Source organism: Bidens hawaiensis, unplaced genomic scaffold (genome assembly GCF_021521415.1).
Source record: "Bidens hawaiensis isolate Kalapana, Puna unplaced genomic scaffold, B.hawaiensis_p1.1 tig00056223_1, whole genome shotgun sequence".
Lineage (NCBI taxonomy): Eukaryota > Viridiplantae > Streptophyta > Magnoliopsida > Asterales > Asteraceae > Bidens > Bidens hawaiensis.
This window is the reverse complement of record NW_027500142.1, coordinates 7,738-27,968: the sequence shown is the minus strand read 5'-3', so window position 1 is coordinate 27,968 and position 20,231 is coordinate 7,738. Positions and strand designations below refer to the sequence as shown.

General features: G+C 38.3%; 1 protein-coding gene and 1 non-coding gene across 2 annotated transcripts; one reads left to right on the top strand and one right to left on the bottom strand.

Annotated features, from left to right (window-relative positions):
• Nucleotides 1–784: 784 nt before the first annotated feature.
• On the bottom strand, nucleotides 785–4,003 carry LOC143601418 (uncharacterized). The gene is made up of 5 exons (XM_077078832.1): nucleotides 3,449–4,003; nucleotides 2,369–2,518; nucleotides 1,892–1,987; nucleotides 1,664–1,795; nucleotides 785–1,098 (listed from the first exon to the last, which is right to left on the bottom strand). The coding sequence occupies exons 1-5, from the start codon at nucleotides 3,848–3,850 to the stop codon at nucleotides 964–966; spliced, it is 915 nt and encodes a 304-aa protein (XP_076934947.1). The 5' UTR covers nucleotides 3,851–4,003; the 3' UTR covers nucleotides 785–963.
• A 5,856-nt stretch (nucleotides 4,004–9,859) lies between these two features.
• Nucleotides 9,860–9,962, top strand: LOC143601420 (U6 spliceosomal RNA). The gene has a single exon (XR_013147646.1). It is a non-coding gene; the product is annotated as a U6 spliceosomal RNA (small nuclear RNA).
• The last annotated feature ends 10,269 nt before the right edge of the window (nucleotides 9,963–20,231 follow it).

Sequence of the window (20,231 nt, the reverse complement as noted above, 5' to 3'; positions counted from 1 at the left end):
TAACCCCTCCACAAAGAGACCGGAGGAGCATAGCCATAACCAACAAACAATTACATTGGGGCATAATTGCACAAAGTAAACCAATCAACTAACCTTTTCCTTAATATGTTGTTTAACCAAAGAAAACCCGAAGTTTTAATACCTCTCATAATCTCTTCTTTACCTTCATATAACTTTTCGTTCCTAGCTTTTCACAACCGCCAACATCCGATAATTATGATGCCTTGGACAATCTCCTTTTCCTTTTACTCGCACAGGTATATGGTTATGTATTTCCATCAAATCTCATTGACTCACCCAATCATTTTCTATGTGTTTTAGTTTAATAATTTAAAACAGTTTATTATTTTATGTCAATTTGAAAACTCATTTCAATGAATTAATTTCCACTTCTATAATTTTGAAATTACTTAAAATTCTACTTTTTGTCGACCACAACATTTTTGTCATAAAACTTTTGTAGTGTTTGAATCATATACACAAATGCGTTTATCGTGACAAACATACAAATTGAAGGGAAAAAAGACGTGGCGTTTTCAATGGAGTGCTTAAGCTACAACAAAATACAATCACTCTATTTGCGTTTTTTTCTCTTTACTTCGTACAATTTGTACGATAAAACTTATTTGCGCATGATCTCCTCCTCTATAAGTTGATCCATGCTTCATGGCTTTGCTTTCAAATGTTAAAAACAAGATTTTCATTTGAAACACCAACATATTAAGGTCATCAACTGACTAAACGAGCCGGGAAACCAAAAACAAAAAAAAAACACAAATGGAGACAATGGAAGCAGCATACACTTGTTACAAGTGTCATTAAATCCAACAAATGGCCAGTAAAATCATCATGTTAAGCAAAGCACAAAAGGTGAAAAAGAAGATCCCCAGCAATTCTTTTGATTTTTGTTTCGTTTTGTTTTATGCACAGATGAGATGAGATTGATTACACACCAGCAGCAGCCTACTGTTGAGAGTGAACAGCTGCTTTGCAGATGGGACATGTCTTCTTCTGCCTCAACCATTCCTTTATACAATACATGTGGTACAAATGCCCACACTCCAACTTACCAATCTCTTCCTCCCCTTCATGTTCCTCCTGTCACAGTTTTAAAATTTTATTAACTTATCTTCTTTTTTTCCGATAAATCTTTGTCAAATTAAAATGTATTTTAACTTCTTAAATGCCTGTTTTAAAGTTTCTTTGGAAGGCCAAATTTTATAATGACGAAAAAGGAAAACAACTAGACAAAAAGAAAAAGGAACACAACTAGACAAAAAGCTAAACTTGCACCATTCCTCCCAATCAGTGTCAATGCTTTCTCATATTTTGGAAAAAAAAACACATTTGACTGGTAGCCAAACTTGTTCATTCGTCCAGTCACAGTCACGGTCCTGTTTTGGCCGGTTTTGACAGTTTTGTGTGTTTTGACAGTTTAATCTTTGGGGTTTAACCGAATTTTTATTTCTTTCTTTTTTTCTCTAATTGGTAGTTCGTATTAAAACTTCTTAAATCATAAAGATGGTTAAAAAATATATAACATATGCTTCATATTCCAAAAGATAAATTAAAAATGTAAAACGACAGGTTCCGAGTTGCATAAATCTCGAACCGGCCAACTTGCTTTGGTTAGTAACATTAAACCATGTATAAAAATAACAACCTGGCAAATGGTGCATTTCCATTGGTTCTCAGTGTTTAATGGTGGCTTTGCTTTCTTAACACAACGACGTATCTCGTCTTCTCTTAAACCGGTACTCACGTACCCGATTTTCTCACCAAGCTCAAGCAGTTGCTATTTCCACCAAAAAAAAGTAAATATAAAAACTAAAAGGTAAGGATATATATATATATATATATATATATATATATAATATAATAATAAACGAACCTCATAAGACATATGGTCGACATCAAGCCTCCAGTCTCTGTATCGATCATGATCTAATCTTCCTCCCATTAGTAGATTGCCTTGAAGCATAACAATCTAAACCAAACCACAAACTTATTATTATTATTAATTTCAAACCCTGCCTTTTAATGCTTTAACCAACCTATAGTAAAGATTAAAGGCGCAATTCTAGGAAGCTGAAACGGTTTTTTATTTTCTTTTCTTTTTTTCGATTTTTCTTATTTATATTTTCTTATTTTATTTATCACTTAACCCATTTAAAAGATTTACCTTAAAAATACCCGATTATAACTTATTTATTAAGTGTTCTTTTTATTTTTCCATTGCATAATATATTTTAATTTTTATTTATTTAAGCGAGCTTTTTTTTCCTGAGGCCTTGGTTTTTTTGCGCATTTGATAACTATCGTTTAACTGATGAACAAAATAATAGTAAAAAGTAAATTGTTTGTTAACCTCAGCAAGCCCTTCGGGAGAAGGATGTCTAAGATGGTGATGATGTCGAGATCCGAATACGTCTAATCGATGGTGTGGGATCCCAGAGTCGGTATCAAAAAACGAAAGATCTTCGGGATGCACCATTCTCCTTCCACCAAATGAACCTCTCTAGATTAATAATTCAAACAGCATCTTTAGTTTCAAATTAAAATGAAATAAATTATATATATATATATATGTACATCTCGAACCCAAGTTGAAATAAGAAAGATCATTGGCACGATGTGTTTATGAGTATACTATGCAAACAAAAAAGATTTAACTAATTTTATTCTTGTAAATAAAAATACAAAAGGAGCACTCATTATTCCTATAAGAGTATAAGGGATGTTTGGATATACGAGTATACTATGGTATCCATAAAAACTAATCAATTTTATTCTTGTCGGGAATAACAAGTATAAGGAGCACCCTTTATTCCTTCCTTTAGGGGTGATTAATAATTAACCAGCTTTTTATTCTTCATGAGGAATAACAAGAAAAAAAAAAGAAGCCCTAACCAAATTTTAAAAATTTTATACTTATGCGGAATAACAACAAAAAAAGCAGCACTAACCAAGGTTTAAACATTTTTATTCTTATAATAGTTTTTTAAATAAAAAAAAAACTCTTTTATCCTATTAGCTCTATAAGGAGTGTTTGGACATTTCAAAGTGTTGATTATAAAAACTTGAATTTAATGAACAAAAACAGGAATTAGATAATCCAATGATCAAAATTTTCAAATATTTTACAGTTATCAAAACAATTGCAAGATCAAAATCATAAAGTTTTCCTCAAATAACTCCTCACTCACTTCTCCAAATCCAACTATTACAACAATTAAATAATCAGAATAATAATAATAATAATAATAAAACTATTCTATTCTTAATAAGTATTAGAATAATAAAAATAATAATATTTTTTAACATGCAATAAGGCTAATCTATCCAGCATCCAAACACCCATTGTCAAGTTGCAAACTTGATACAAATCTCAAATCTTTCCATCACACCAAAACATCTACAAAATCCAACAAAAAACATACCTCCCTTAATTATTATTAATCTTTTCAACATCAACTTTGCCTCTGCCACCACCACCAGAAGACCTCCTTGCCACCACACAATCCACCGAAGCAGCATCTGTTGACAACCCAATTCCGGGCCCACACCACACCTCCGGCCCCACCAGACACGCCGCCGGAACCGGAATACTGTCTTCAGCAAAATTGTTTTTGATTTTGTTTTTCCTGGCTTTCTTCCCCTCCCAGCTCGCCGACGTCCGTATCATCGCCGGCACCGACACCTGCGCCGTCGCCGGCGCCGAACAACCCAGCCCCCGGAACCTTGAAAACTTTTTCTTGCTGGGTAATAATGGGTCAGGAATGAATGATGATTTTGGGATTGGATCTCTATGGTTTCTGGGTTTTCTGTGTTTTTCTTGTTCTTGGGACATTTGTGGTGAATTGGATACTGTGTGTTAGTGTGTGAGAGAGAGAGAGAGAGAGAGAGAGAGAGGTTTTTTGGAATTTGGGAAGAAAGAGTGAAGATTTGATTTAAAGATTGTAGAAAAAGAGGGTTGTGGGGATTAGGGAATATGAGTGGCAAGAGAATGGTGGTGGTTGCAACTTCAACCATCTTAAAGTCTTCTAAACATATGTTGCATTATTATTATTATTATGTTATGTTAAATATGTTTTTTTTATAACTCTACTTTTGCTAAATGAATTTGTTCTTTTCTCTATTATAAGATTGTTTTGAGGTATTATTTAAATAGTCTAAATTACATATTTTACTAATTTTGGGATAAAATTTGGCGGTTAAAACTTATCACATATATTTTTAATTCTAGTTTACCGGTTAATAAGCCAATAAGCTTAATTTAGCACATTAAACATGTTAATCTTTAATCAAACAGGTTAAAAGTAGGTCAACCTTAACACAATGCGTTTATTAAACTCCTTAAAAATAAAAACATGTACTCCGTATTTTATAGCATGTAAGGATTTAAGACCAGTAAAATAATGTACAACATTAAAAAAAATTTATCTTGGTATAATTTCGTGATGCAAGTAGTATTTTGACAGAACATGTTGCTTTTCTTAGTTATAAGTACATAATGCATAACTCTAAAAATTATCATATAATAAGCTATCGTATTTAAGGAGACAAATAAATAAACAACATTAGAGCATTCACAACACAAGACTATCGAAAATGACAGGCGTCACTTTAACGGTGATAGTTGGGGATGATCTCATATGAAGGTGTGAATTGAATGAAGAATTTGAATTAGAGTTGTTACCCAAATTTAGTATATTATTAAAGTATAATATAATTTTAAAATGACGGAGAAAATGCTTCTTTTGCATGTTGTCACATCCGACTTAGGGCCTAGGCGTGTGACCAATAGTTGGTACCTGTTTTGTAAATATATCATAGTTGCGGTTATTTGGCGGAAGTCTTTATTTATAATAAAATATTAATATATATTTTTAAACATCAATTTATTTGTTAACCTTTTATTTATAATAATAAAATATTCAATTTATTTGAAAAACTTCTCGGATAATAAATATCCAAGTGAATAATTTATAAATCTTGTTTAAATATTGTTTACAATATTTAAATAATTAAAAATTGAGTCATCTCTACCTTGCGAGCATCTAACTTTATGGATAGCTATAATTCCTTGCTACCTGTGCTAATTTTATTTCCCGAAATGTTGGAGAAAAATACGTCAACAATATGTTGGTGAATCGTTGACTCTAAAGACAAATTAATGCATTTTATTTCTGTGATTTGTGCCACTGCCATACACACACAATTACGGTTTTCCAGAAACTGACGCCCATTGGAGAACTTTTATTATGACCTTTTGTCTGCGGCCACGTAGCCTTGATTGATAGACTAGACAAATTATGTTTGGAACCAGAAACATGTGTACTCGGTCTGAGTTGCGTTTATTCATTATTTTGTATAATGTAGGGATCACGTAATTCCTTAAATATTTTGTACTCGATCGTATAACTTGTTTTTTTTTTATTTTTTTTATTTAACAACTGGCAACTTTTTAAAAAGTTTTATATATTTGTTACAAACATATATATTATATTTGCAAATTTCTTAATGGCATATTAACATAAAGTTTTAAATGCAATGGATGACATTTGCAAATTCAGGATGGAAATACCCTGAATTGGTTAGGCCCGTATTTTAAAAAAATTTATATAAAATTTCTAAAAACATATATATTATATCTATAACAAAGAATACCGTTTATTTTGTTTCCATTCAATTTTTGTTTTTTTTTGTTTCCATACGATCGTATGGGAGTCATACTATCGTATGGCTCCCAGTCAAACTCCGTACACTGCGCCTGCAGGTGTACTTTTTTTGTTTTTTATTCCATACGATCGTATAGCTCTTATACGATCGTATAAAGGGTGTGTGAGTTTCTAAAAGGGGTGTATGAATAACATGACCCCTTCATACACCCCTTTTAGAAACTCACACACCCTATATACGATCGTATAGGACCTATATGATCGTATGGGACAAAAATACGACAAAAGTACATCTGCACGCGCAGTGTACGGAATCTGACTGTGAGTCATACGATAGTATGACTCCCGTACGATCGTATGGAAACAAAAAAAACAAAAACCAAATTTGATTAAGATAGCCGTGCATGTTAAAACCAAACATGATATACTTGGACATGAATTCTGCATAATATATGATATAATATCCCGTACGTATTACCCTCGTTTTACGCAACGACACGATACAATAAACGTGATATACTTGGACATGATTCCGCATAATATATGATATAATATCCCGTACGTATTACCCTCGTTTTACGCAAAGACACGATACAATATTCCGACGTGATATATTATTCAGTTTATTATTTGATACGACACAATATTCCGGACGTGATATAATATTCTACCGGTTTTAATATACGGGTCTCGCGCCGAACGAAGAAGACAACCAACTAGTTATACTTTACAAAAGTTTAAGCCTTTTAAAGTTATAATTTCTTAAAATAGTTATACCAACAGTTCCGAATAATAAATGGGTAGTTAACACATGCTATACCCTTTGTTAAAACTCAAAACTCACAAGTTGCATATTTGTTAAAAATTAAAAAAAAAAACAAGTTATACGATCGTATAGTATCCATACTATCGTATGAAAAGTCTGGACAACAGACAAAACCTGCGAAAATCTAACAAAAGCTGCATTCTTATACGATCGTATAGGAGCTATACGATCATATGGTTTCTAAGGGTTTGTGAATAGGTCAAAGGGTGTGTGGATAACCAAAGCCAATATTAAATTAAGTATTTGTTTGCTTTTTATTTTTAAAGTAGAAAGTTTATAATTTTGTTTGTTATTAAGGGAAAATAATAATAGGCATCTTCTATCCTTGTCTGGATTAGTAGTTTTAGCCTCTAGGTTGAGCTGAAATCATACATTCACCCAAACTCAAGTCAATTACTCACACAACATATACCTTTTGTAAGTGGCCCACACCTAGCTTTTTAAAATTTATTATTATACTGTAGTAGAAAATTAAAAGGTATGTCTAGAGTAAAGTAATTAATGTAATTTACTAATTTATTAATATAAATAGAATCTAATATATATCTCCATGATTTCTTGAGGTAGTGAAGTCTATCGATTGACAACTCTTGTGGTTCCTTATAATTGTATTTATTACATTTTTGATTTTTCTTAATTGGTTTCTTTTAGGAATAATAATTCGTCGGAAAAAGTTTGCTACACGATTTCCGATATTCCAATAGCGGGTTGGATCATTAGTACTAGGTGTTCCAACGGCACAATTTTATACTCATAATTTATTTTGAATTCGACAGGTCTATATTAAATAGTTCATCCTTATACTTCAAGCACATCAACCCACTTTAGTTTATCAAACTCTTGGCTCATTTATCCTTCATAGTAAATGCTGGTTATAAAATCAAAGTCTCCTAAATATGCATCTAAATCGGTGCGTACCTCAACATACACATGTCATAAAGTTCCATATAATTACATAAAGTAATAAGTATGCTCATTTTCACATGAAACTTACAGTCGGACAACATATTCTGTTTTCCCTTCAGCATCTTCTCCCAAATAAGCTATACAAAAAATGGAGAAAACATAAAGGGGTCATTAGGAAAAAGTTGGAATTAATTCCCCATCATTTTAGTATCCCTATGTTTGCATTATGCAATTCACGATTCACGTAAATGCCTCTGAAATAGAAATAGTCATCCGTATAACACTAAAAAGAAAAAAAAATTAAGGTGGCGGCTGCCTACCCACAGCGGGCTATAGGTTCGCCCCTGTTCTTACTTGGAGATTGTTGGTAGTCTGAACTTGATACGGAACCACGTTAGTTCGTCTTCTACCTCATGGTCCTTCTTCGACGGTCACGTAGGTGATGTCGTCTAACCGGAATTTCTTTGTGAATCTTCATCTAGGTTTTGGCGTTGTGTTCAGAGTTGGAGCCGAGCTATGCATTGAAAAGAAGCAAATCACACCCCTGGTCACTGTGAAATTCCCAAAACACCCTTTGGCACTGTAGATTGCTACAGTGTCCCTTCGGTTTTCCTTTAATATATAGTGTAATTTGTTTTTTAACGACCGATTTCATTAAAAAAAAGCACCCACGACGCTAGGATGTAACTGCTAACTAGACATCAAGAAGCACCAAAAGAAGAACATATTACAATAGTCAACAAAACTAACGTGGTGTTTGGATGAACTTTTAAATTTTGCCTATTTACTTATTTGATTTTTTAAGAGTAAAAGTACTTTTTAAAAACTCAGTTTTGAAGCTTTAAAAGGAGGTTTGCCAAACAATTTTTGCTTTTCAAAAATCAAATAAACAAGTTTGAAAAGCTCATCCAGACACCCCCTAAATTAAAGAAAAATACTCAACGAAAAAGTGCACCCCGTCTCCCAATCTAGACCTACCATTTTCTCCCAATTCTTCATCCATACGAACGAGAGCCTTTTTATGTCTTCTTTAATTCTGTTGATTGACCACCCATGTTTTGTTAAAAATAGTTTTCATTCCACCCCTTCCTTAAACTCCAACAAGACGTGAGGATGATCAACTGTATTGCTTTTTCGTTTGTCTTTATGTTCCTTAAGGTGAATCTTTAACAATTCATTCACCTCGAAAGCATAGATTGGTGGAACGCCGCACCAATTACTAACGAATTGTCAATACAACCGAGGCCATATAAAATGATATAAGAATGTTATTCAATGACTCTAGAAAAACTTCACAACTCGGGCACCACTTTATCTCATTATGACCCTTTGTTTACATAACGCATATGATATTGCAATCGTACCTATCTCCGCCTTCCAAACTAAGAACCCAATTATTCCGATCTAGCGTGAAAGTCGGAACTGACCGACACCATCTTGAAAAGCCAACCACCATGATTTATAGTTAAAATAACCATTATTATTGAGCATCCATCTGTATGAGTCTTTCATCACACCAATATCTTTTTCCAGTAAAATATCCAAACATTCTTAACCATTTTATCTTCTCTTTTTTTAATTATTATTATTTTTGTACATTTCAATTTTTTATCAAATATTGTAATACACACATTGAAAACGGAAAATATTAAGTATCGAATAAATACGTTGGATAATAATGAACCAATAACCGATCAAATAACGTCGACTAACCAAATGCGACATAGAATAAATGTTATTTTAATCTATATGTTTATAAGATGATTTGTAATATATAATATGTTTATTTTTATAAGATACATGGGTCCACCACAAAATCCGCTTCTTCACCCCATCTCTTCCAACGTTAGATCAACAGATCACTTCTTCATCGATTCCCAGTTTTGAATCAGGCTGCTAATGTTCAACAGAAGTCGATTGTGGTTGTTGCTTAAACCAAAATTGTTGTATTTTAGTCTAATTTCTGGAGTAAGGCGCCAATGTGGTTTAGGGCGTCTGATTTAAAACCATGTTTGTTAGCCCCTTCTTTTTTAGGTGCCGATGTCTCTTCAGATACAAATTTATACAAACTGAAGAGAAGTAATTATCCATCTTATTGATCCTAAACTATGGGTTGGGTTACAGGGTATTATTATCTTAAACGGGTAGGATAAAAACATTCTAACCCTAATTTTATGTCCATTAAACCTCCTACTTCGCTTTCACCCTAACTTCACCATACCTTTCTTTCTCATGGATCCCTTTGATCAATTCACCCATCTGGTCTTATTCTTTCTCATACATACGTTTTAATATTCCTTTTTTTATTATCATATTGGTATCTACTTTTCCAGATATCTCCACTAATGTTGAACAAATAAATCTACATATTTTGTTTTGTTGTTCAAGATTGAGTAGGTTTTGTAGCAACTGAATATCTTAGTGGTCAATATGTTAGTGGTACATTGTCCCTTCGGGGACATCCGATAAAATTGGAACGATACAAAGAAGATTAGCATGGGCCCTGCGCAAGGATGACACGCATAAATCGAGAAATGGTCCAAAAAATGTTAGTGGTACATTCAAGTAAGGTTATAGAAATCAAACCGGAGTGAAATTAGGGATAAAATTGGGGATTTGCAATAGTTTAAGTAAACAACAGTTTGGCGTAGAATTTGAATTTATGGTACTTGTTAAAAAAAAGAAAAAAAAAGAAAGGTATCTGAAGAAACACTAAACGACCCCGGCAGATTACGGATAATCTGGGGGTTAAATAGATGTTTCCCACGAGGGTTAGGTCCGGCAAAGATGGTTATTCTTCTCAACCTGCAAAACAAACACCGTGAGCTCGTCACTGAGAAGGGGGGGGGGTTCCTCCTTGTGACCACCTTCCGGCGTGAGAATCAGACTAGATTGCTCTGAATATAAGTGTATATTGAGAGAAATAGCTAGAGAAGATATGATAAGATAACATGAGATGATAATACCGTTCCAAGGTGTTGGAGTATTTATAGCCGAAGGTAGGTTTCCAAGCAGCTACGGCCAGCTGTATAATATTCCTTTTCCACCAACTACGGGCTATGTACGTGCCACGATGGGAGTTGGTGGGTAGGCAGCGGCTGATAGTGACATTTTGTACTGGAGCGTGCTCCTCCTCGTACTATTGTCGGTGAGCTGTCACCCTGTGATTGATTCATGGGCTGCTTTGGTCAGATCTTATTTATTTTGTCCATACCTTGGCAGGTATAGTACAAAAGATCTTCCAGAAACGTACGGACTAGCTCTTTTGGGCGGGAATATTCCCGCCCTGCTCATTCCTTCTTCGTGACATTACTGAAGTATAAGAGTTAGTGCCTTATGCGTGTAGCCTTACTGTTAGTGCGGGTAGCCTTCCTTCTTGGCTTGTACCCATAGCTGCGGGAACAGGCAGGGTACTGTACCAAGGGAGGCTTTCCTGCGGGAACAGCTGGCTTACTGCGTGTAAGGTCTTCATCTCTCTGAGCATGGTGGGTCCTGCGGAACCAGTTGGTCTTTGCGCAGACGTACCTCTTCAAGGTGTGTCTTGTGGGTCCAACTGGGCTTTGCGGGGACCTACCTCTTCAAGTCCCCCCAGTCCATTGTTCTTCTCATGAATTGTTAATAAGTGATGTGGACTTTTGGACTTTAAGCAAGGGGTTTTAAAGAGGGGTTTTTGTTTTTTAAGGTTTTCCATGGGGATTCTTCCCGCAGTTTTCCTAATGTCACTTGCAGAAATTCCCGACTTTTCTGCCTGATCTTTGGTTATGATGCGGGTAGGTGTTTAACCTCTTCGCAAGTCGGGAGCGTTGAGTTTCACTTGTATAGATTTTTCACGAGGTTTTGGTAGTTTTGGACATAGTGATCAGTTATGTTAAACCACCAATTCCACCTTGAAGCTTCAAACAATCTAGTTCTCAACGTTCCCGCCATGCGGAGGTGTTATTTCTCTTTCCGCGAGCATAGCCCATAAGATCCTTCTTGGGTTCAATTCCCTGCAAGTGTTGAGTATGTGAAGGGTTTTTCCTTGACACTGTACCCGCACTTGTCTTACGGTTCCTTGTTTTCCAAGGTATCTTGGCTTCAATTCCCTGCAAGTGCTAAGTATGTGAAGGGTTTCGCCTTAACACTGTACCCGCACTTGTCTTATGGTTTCTTGTTTTCCAAGGTAAGGGGGTATATTCCCTCTTATTTTTGAATCTTTTTGAATCTCTGAAATTCGAAGAGTTGGTGAAAGGATAAGGACAGTCCAAACGGCTGAAGGGACGTTAGCGTCTTCTGACGGTTTCTTCTGACGGTTTCAGGACGTGCAGGAAGTTATGACTACGTGACAGTATGTGGTCAATCCGGACGCTTTTTCAGGCGCGTGGGCGCGAGTTTTATGGCACGCGTCCTTTTGACAGCTGTTGCCAGCTTGCTTTATCCACGTGTCGCCGCTTCATTGCACTTGCGCTTTTCTCTCTCTTCCGCATTAAATTCATCGCATTCATTGCGATGAGTATATAAGGGGGGAGGGGTGCATCTCATTCCATACTTTCACTTCACTCTTCTTCTTCTAAGCGATTTCCGGCGAATACTCAACTTTTCCGTCGAGCATTCTCCTGAAATCGCTCTCTTCATCTAAAAAATGTCTTCTACTCATGATCCCGAGGTTACTGTCGAGGAGTCCGATGTATACCTTGAGAACCCGACGTCCATGTCTGATAAGGACGATAAGAGTACTGCTGGCGAGTGCCAGTGTACTCTTTCTGTCGATTTATACCACTATATCGTCAAGAAGTTCATGCTCGAGCCTTATGAGCCTAAGTTTCCGGAACCCCACCAGACGGTGTATGATGCCCCTAAGGGCAAGATAGGGGTCTATGCCTCATTCTTCATAGGACAAGATAGGGGTCCGGCTGAGGTGCGGCAATTCCTAGGACTGGCCGGCTACTACCGACGTTTCATCGAGGGATTTTCAAAGATTGCTCAACCCCTCACCGCTTTGACTCACAAAGGCACTAAGTACAATTGGGGTGACGCGCAAGAATCCGCTTTTCAACTGTTGAAAACCAAACTCTGTAGCGCCCCTATTCTAGCCCTCCCCGAGGGAACGGAAAATTTTGAGGTACACTGTGACGCATCGATACAAGGTCTCGGTTGTGTGCTGATGCAACTCGAGAAGGTTATAGCTTATGCCTCTCGACAACTACAGGTTCACGAGAAGAACTACACGACCCATGATTTGGAACTCGGAGCTGTGGTGTTTGCCCTTAAGATATGGAGGCATTACTTGTACGGTACCAAGTTTACCATTTACACCGACCACAAGAGTCTCCAGCATATCTACGATCAGAAGGAGCTGAACATGCGACAGCTTCGTTGGGTCGAGCTGCTCAAGGATTATGATTGTGCCATCAAGTATCACCCTGGCAAGGCCAATGTAGTGGCCGATGCCCTCAGCAGAAAAGAAACAGATAAACCCAGACGAGTGCAAGCATTGCAACTCACGATTCATGCAAACTTACCCGACCAGATTCGCGATGCGCAACACGAAGCTTTGAAAGATGATAATCTTCCATCGGAACTCATGCGGGGCCTGAACAAGCAACTTGAAACCAGATAGGACGGGGTCCGATATTTTGAGAACCGGATTTGGGTTCCACGGTTCGGAGAGTTGAGAACTCTGGTGATGGACGAAGCACACAAGTCCCGATATTCTATCCACCTTGGCTCAGATAAAATGTATCATGATTTAAAGGCACTTTACTGGTGGCCGAACATGAAAGCCGACATTGCCACCTACGTGAGCAAATGCTTGACTTGTGCCAGAGTCAAAGTAGAATACCAGAAACCATCTGGCCTACTACAACAACCGGAACTTCCAATGTGGAAATGGGAACACATTTCAATGGATTTTATCACGGGTTTACCTAAGACACCGACGGGATGCGATACCATCTGGGTGATCGTTGACCGGTTGACTAAGTCTGCACACTTCTTAGCGATTAAGGAATCGGACAAAATGGAAAGACTGACTCGTGTTTACATGAAAGAAGTGGTGTCTAGACACGGAGTGCCTGTCTCAATCATTTCTGATCGAGATTCTCGTTTCACTTCGCACTTTTGGAAGTCGCTGCAAAGCGCACTAGGCACCCGTCTTGATATGAGCACAGCATACCATCCTCAGACGGATGGGCAAAGTGAACGAACTATTCAGACCCTGGAGGATATGTTGCGTGTATGCTTGTTGGATTTCGGAAAAAGTTGGGAACCTCACTTACCTTTGGTAGAGTTTTCGTATAATAACAGCTACCACGAAAGTATTAAAGCAGCGCCGTTTGAAGCGCTGTACGGACGGAAGTGTCGATCACCACTCTGCTGGGCAGAGGTGGGTGACAGCCAAATCACTGGTCCAGAACTGGTACTCGAAACTTTGGAAAAGATTGTTCAAATCCGAAATCGCATGGCAGCAGCACGAGATCGCCAAAAGAGTTACGCCGACAAGCGCCGAAAGCCTCTCGAATTTCAAGTGAATGACCAAGTGTTACTTAAAGTCTCACCTTGGAAAGGTGTGGTTCGCTTTGGTAAGCGAAACAAACTCAACCCACGATATGTTGGTCCTTACCGGATAACTGAGCGCATTGGTCCGGTGGCGTACCGACTGGACCTACCAACGGAACTCAGTGGCGTACACAATGTATTCCACGTATCCAATTTGAAGAAATGCTTATCCGATGAAACCCAAGTAGTCCCTTTAGAGGAACTGCAAGTTGATGAACAGTTACGTTTCATTGAAGAACCAGTCGAGGTTTTGGATTGGGAAACCAAAACGCTCAAGCACAGCAAAATTCCAATCGTTAAGGTTCGTTGGAACTCGAGACGTGGACCGGAGTTCACGTGGGAACGCGAGGATCAAATGATGAAAAAGTATCCTCACCTTTTTGAAGGGCTGACCAAACACAGAAAACCGCGAAACCCGGCAAACCGTCAGAAATCACCGGAGGTATGAATTAAATTTCGGGACGAAATTTCTTTCTACTAGGGGATGATATGACAAACTGGAAATTTTTCTTACTTTTTCAGACACTCATCACGACTTGACTCAAATTTTCGGGACGAAAATTCTTTAACAAGGGAATGATGTGAGAATCGTCAATTTCAGGTTAACTCCGTTAACTCAACTCCGTCAATTCAAACTTAAGATCACTGAATCTATAACGCACACCTCATTACATTTAAACTAGGGTTTAAATGACGCTTAACACTTACTACATGTGTAGTCTTTCGGGAATTGCACCGAAACGCAAACGAGTTGACGCAAACGATTGGTGAATAAACGAAAAACGTCAAAACAGTAATTATGTGATAATTATGTGTTAGACTTATGTTTTGTGTGATAACATCGTTATAAACGTTAACTCAATGTACTAGAACTAGTTAGTTAAGCTAGAAAAGCAACAATCGAAAGTTAAGGGGCTTGAGTGTAACATAGTATTATTATAAATAATAATAATAATAAACCCTAACTCACTTTTTTTTTCTTTCTCTTCCTCTACCCCGATCGGACTTCTCTTCCCCCCCCCCCTCACGGCTGCCGCCACTTATATACACACATACAACCAAGTTTTCAAGCCTTTGATTGAAGATTAAGGTGCTAGGAAGGTATAAACGACTATCCTATGCATCCTTTATACTTAATTTTGATGTTTAATGGGTTAATTGTAAACCCTAGAGGCCGATTTATGTGTGTATGTAGTTTATATGATTGTTGTTGATTTGATGATGATATGATAACTAGAATAGATATTGTTACATGTTAATTGCTTGTGTCTTTGATTTGAGTTCAAACAAAAACCCTAATCATGTATGTAATGTGTAATTGATGTGCATGGATAGTGATTATGGAGTCTAGAGTGTTATATGAATGAATGATGGTCCATAGATAGTTAATATGTTGAGTTTGGATGCAAACAGTTTCTGGACAGATTGTGTTATTGATGTTTAATTGACTGTAACGAAGTGTAAATTTGAAAATTGGTTGAGATTATTGATACTACAGTAAACTAGGTTGAGTCTAGTTTCTAAAGAATATAAATTTGCAATTTTTGGATGTGTAAAAGTTAACTTTTATGATTTTACAAAAACGTTGTGCAAAGCTGAGCTGTTAGACCTGCTGTTAGGTGGTTTTGTAAATATTATATCTCATGAACTACAAAGCCAAATGGGTTAGTTCCACTTCTGGAAGTTGACTTGTTGAGTTAGGAACCTAACCCAAGTGGTCTTGCATTTGTTGGATTTTTCATTTAACGGGAATTTCAAATAACATTCTGTTGCGCATGAATTTGACTGTTATGAGCTTGCTGTAGTGTTTTGATCATTATGAGAAATCTAGGTGGAATAAAAATAAAATAAAATATGTTCTGGAAACCTAACACATGCATGCTTTAGTGATGATTTTTGGTAAATTAATTGAGATGCTATGATCGGTGGAATAGTACAATCTTTCAAGTAGAATTTCTGTCTCGGTGAAACTAGCTGCTGAATTTTGTGAAAATGCATGAAACATGATAATTGCTAGTTAATTGTTATGTTTTGACCAAATTGCCCCTGTGGGGAATACTTGCTATATAATTGTTATGTTTTGACCAAATTGCCCCTGCGGGGAATACTTGCTAAATAGTTGTCGTGTTTTGACCAAATTGCCCTTGCGGGGAATAATTGCTAGTTAATTGTTATGTGTGACCAAATTGCCCTTACGGGGAGAAATTGCTAGTGATGTACATTATTAATACATGACACATAAATAATTGCTCACACACGTATCGTATCACAAATGTATTTTTTAAAGTCACACACGATTCACAAACGAAACACGAAACATGTTATGTGCATAGGTATTATGTGCCGGGTCTAGAGACTCGATAATATTCCGACACTTAGAAAAATCTCTTTATTGTTTTAGAACGCTAGAGAGAGTTTTTCTGTGACGCGCATCTTGGTGAATTATTTTGGGAATACTTCGCAAACAGTGAGTTTCACTTTCCCCTTTTAAACTTTTTAAACGCTTTTCACTTGGGGGAGATAACATACTCCGAAACGCATTTAAGATTTTGTTAATATAGATTATATATCACTTGTAAAGACTAAGTGGCAAACGCGTTAACTAAAGTCCTTCATTCACATCGAACCGTTTAATATTGGATAATAGCGAGTCATTGTTGAGTAGTACTACTGGGTTTGACAAACCCCACCCAACGCTAAACTCGACTGGAGGTCGAGTAGGTGTAATCTTGGCTAAACACATACCATGGTCGGGATAGACCTGGTGGCAAGGCAAATGATAAACAGTCAGCTTCGGTGTCGAACACTTAGTGATACTTGTTTTATAGGCTAGCTACCTATAGATATATAATTGACATAACACTATCTGGTAACGCAAAACGCTGTAACGCAAAACGCTGTAACGCAAAACGCTGAACGCAAACGGTAAACGCTTTATTTTATATAAACTGTGAACTCACCAACCTTGTGTTGACACTTTTAGTATGTTATTCTCAGTTAGCCGAGGCGGGCGCGCGGTTTAGGATCATGCATTGCTTGAAACACTTTTAATTATGCAAACTTATTTTAAACTGTTATCATTGGTTTTTAAGTCGTCCTGCGTGACGCAACATTGGTTTATATGGTTTTACGCTTCCGCACTTATTTTCATTTAAACGTTTTTATGGTTTGATTATAACTAATGATTCCGATCCTGTTAGTTCACACCCTCTGACGGTAAAACTCCGTTAGTGGATTTTGAGGGTGTGACAGCTTCTTTCCACGCACTAGGCTCTGTCGTTCGTCGTTTTCTTCCTCTGACGTTGCCATGAACCATGTGGATGCTGATGTCGACGGGCTTTCGTCCGTTGCCCTTGTACCGATTATCATTCCTCCCTCCGTTCTTGATTGACGCCACGAGGTGTGTAAGTTTTCCATCTTTGACGAATGTTTCGATAATATCCTTCAAAGACGTACACTCCTCTGTGGTGTGGCCTTTTGTCCCGTGGAAGTCACAGGATTTTCTCTGATCGGCGTTATGACGCTGCCGGATTATTGGAGCCTTTGGCCATGGGAGTTTCTCGGTGGCAAATATCTCGGTGACGCTTTTGGTGAGTGGCGTCCATCTGGGATTCCGGGACGAGTGTGTGTTATCCCTTCCGCCTAATAGAGGGCGAGAGCTGGATGAGGTGTCAAAGTTTACCCTTGACTGCCAAATACCAAGCTTCCTCTTTTTGTTTTGTCGGGCGGTACGGACATTATTTTCTCTGGTCCTCTGTGTGTAGAGATTTGTGATCTGGGGAAGATTTCTACCTAGTTGCTTCTCCGTCTCGGCAAAGCGTTTAGCTGCCGTCATGATGGCATCCCACGTGGATGGCATGCCATCTTTACCCGTCAAAGTGCGGATAAGCTCTGGGTACTCGGCGCCCTGGATGAAAGCGGCGCGAACAAGATCTTCGCTTATAGTGCCTAGACTTAGCTTCTTTGAGTTGAAGCGAGTGATGAAGTCTAGCAAAGATTCGTCTTCTTCTCGGACGCAGTTGAGGATCGTCCACTGCTCTTCAGTATATTTTCTTTGTTGACTGAAGTGCTGGCTGAACTTGTGCTGGAAGTCTGCCCAATCATAAATGTGGTGGACCGGTAGACGATCAAACCACGCTCTGGCTGCCCCGACGAGCGTCATTTGGAACATGTAACACCACGTGGGTTCCGTCCAATTACTGACGGTTGCCCCCGCTATGAATCTGTTCAAGTGATCGTCTGGGTCGGATAACCCATCGTAAGTGCCTATGTTGGACATCTGTTTGGCACTCTTTGGAGCGATTGCTTCCGCAATGTCTCTTGCAAACTTGAACGTTCCCGCATTTGCAACAGTCGGTCTGAAAGTTTTGGAGAAGTCACGTGGGTTTCCCCCCACGCTCTTTGGCTTGAAAGTTTCTCCAAAATTTCTTTTCGAGCGGAAGTCTACTTCTTTACGCTTCCCTTTCGCCTTATGACGAGGGTTTGCGTCACTGTCAGATTCTTCCCAATCATCATCCGAATACTCGCAATCATTGCTCATGTTGAGTTGTTGTCGAGTGCTTCCGAATTCGTCATTAGCCTGTTGGAGTGAACGTAAACGTTCATCCAACTCGGCTGGGAATTCTTTCTGACGTGTTTCCGCCCAGGCTTTAACTTGATCTAGTGTTTGGAGGGGAAGCCTCATCTGTTGTTTCTCCGCCTGGGTATCAATGAATCCCAGGGGAGGATTGTTTACTGCACTTGCCCCGGCTTGGGTAGTCGGGGTAGTGTTCGTAAAAATCGTGTATTCACCGGCGTTCCCCCCAGTAGCTGGGGTTGTGGTTACCGGAGTTTTTTGGTCACTCGGTGGCTTTGGCATCGGAGTAACCTTAACGATCTTTCCAAAAGTTTGAAAAACTGAGAAAAAGAATTAGTTCTAGCTTAATGCACGGATGGCGCCAATGAAGAAACACTAAACGACCCCGGCAAATTACGGATAATCTGGGGGTTAAATAGATGTTTCCCACGAGGGTTAGGTCCGGCAAAGATGGTTATTCTTCTCAACCTGCAAAATAAACACCGTGAGCTCGTCACTGAGAGGGGGGGGGGGGGGTTCCTCCTTGTGACCACCCTCCGGCGTGAGAATCAGACTAGATTGCTCTGAATATAAGTGTATATTGAGAGAAATAGCTAGAGAAGATATGATAAGATAACATGAGATGATAATACCGTTCCAAGGTGTTGGAGTATTTATAGCCGAAGGTAGGTTTCCGAGCAGGTACGGCCAGCTGTATAATATTCCTTTTCCACCAACTACGGGCTATGTACGTGCCACGATGGGAGTTGTGGGTAGGCAGCGGCTGATAGTGACATTTTGTACTGGAGCGTGCTCCTCCTCGTACTATTGTCGGTGAGCTGTCACCCTGTGATTGATTCATGGGCTGCTTTGGTCAGATCTTGTCTATTTTGTCCATACCTTGGCAGGTATAGTACAAAAGATCTTCCAGAAGCATACGGACTGGCTCTTTTGGGCTAGAATATTCCCGCCCTGCTCATTCCTTCTTCGTGACATTACTGAAGTATAAGAGTTAGTGCCTTATGCGTGTAGCCTTACTGTTAGTGCCGGTAGCCTTCCTTCTTGGCTTGTACCCATAGCTGCGGGAACAGGCAGGGTACTGTACCAAGGGAGGCTTTCCTGCGGGAACAGCTGGCTTACTGCGTGTAAGGTCTTCATCTCTCTGAGCATGGTGGGTCCTGCGGAACCAGCTGGTCTTTGCGCAGACGTACCTCTTCAAGGTGTGTCTTGCGGGTCCAACTGGGCTTTGCGGGGACCTACCTCTTCAGTATCGTTATGATATTCAGTTGAATCAATTAGAAAAGTGGTTAACATTACATTTTTTTATAGCGATGAATATTGTGTGATCTTACATTTGTCATTTCTAATAGGTTTAAGTAAATTGTAGGTGTTGTCCTCCAGATTGTAATCATAATAGGCGATCTTTGAAACAAGATCACGGATGGTCAAACTACATGTATGATAAATGGTTTCATCCTTTTTTTTTAATTATTAGGGTTTTTGATTGAATATTCTATAGACTACAGTTGTTGCATGTATGGTGGCCATGATGAACTTGGGGCCAGATTCTAATGGTGCGCAACTCTTCATCACTATAGTTAAAACCTATTGGTAAGCATCAAACTGCATATAATCACTTAACCGATTTGTAACGTTCCTCAAGTTCCTTCTTATCGACCACATATATTACATAAAAACACTCATATGTTTGAAATTATGGTTTTTT

Excerpts from the sequence above, each read along its gene's own strand:
- LOC143601418 (XM_077078832.1), bottom strand. The coding sequence starts at position 3,850 with ATGTCCCAAGAACAAGAAAAACACAGAAAACCCAGAAACCATAGAGAT. Across the intron at positions 2,519-3,448 it reads TTGAAAAGATTAATAATAAT|AGAGGTTCATTTGGTGGAAG; the intron begins TAAGGGAGGTAT and ends TTATTAATCTAG. Across the intron at positions 1,988-2,368 it reads CTCCCGAAGGGCTTGCTGAG|ATTGTTATGCTTCAAGGCAA; the intron begins GTTAACAAACAA and ends GGTTTGGTTTAG.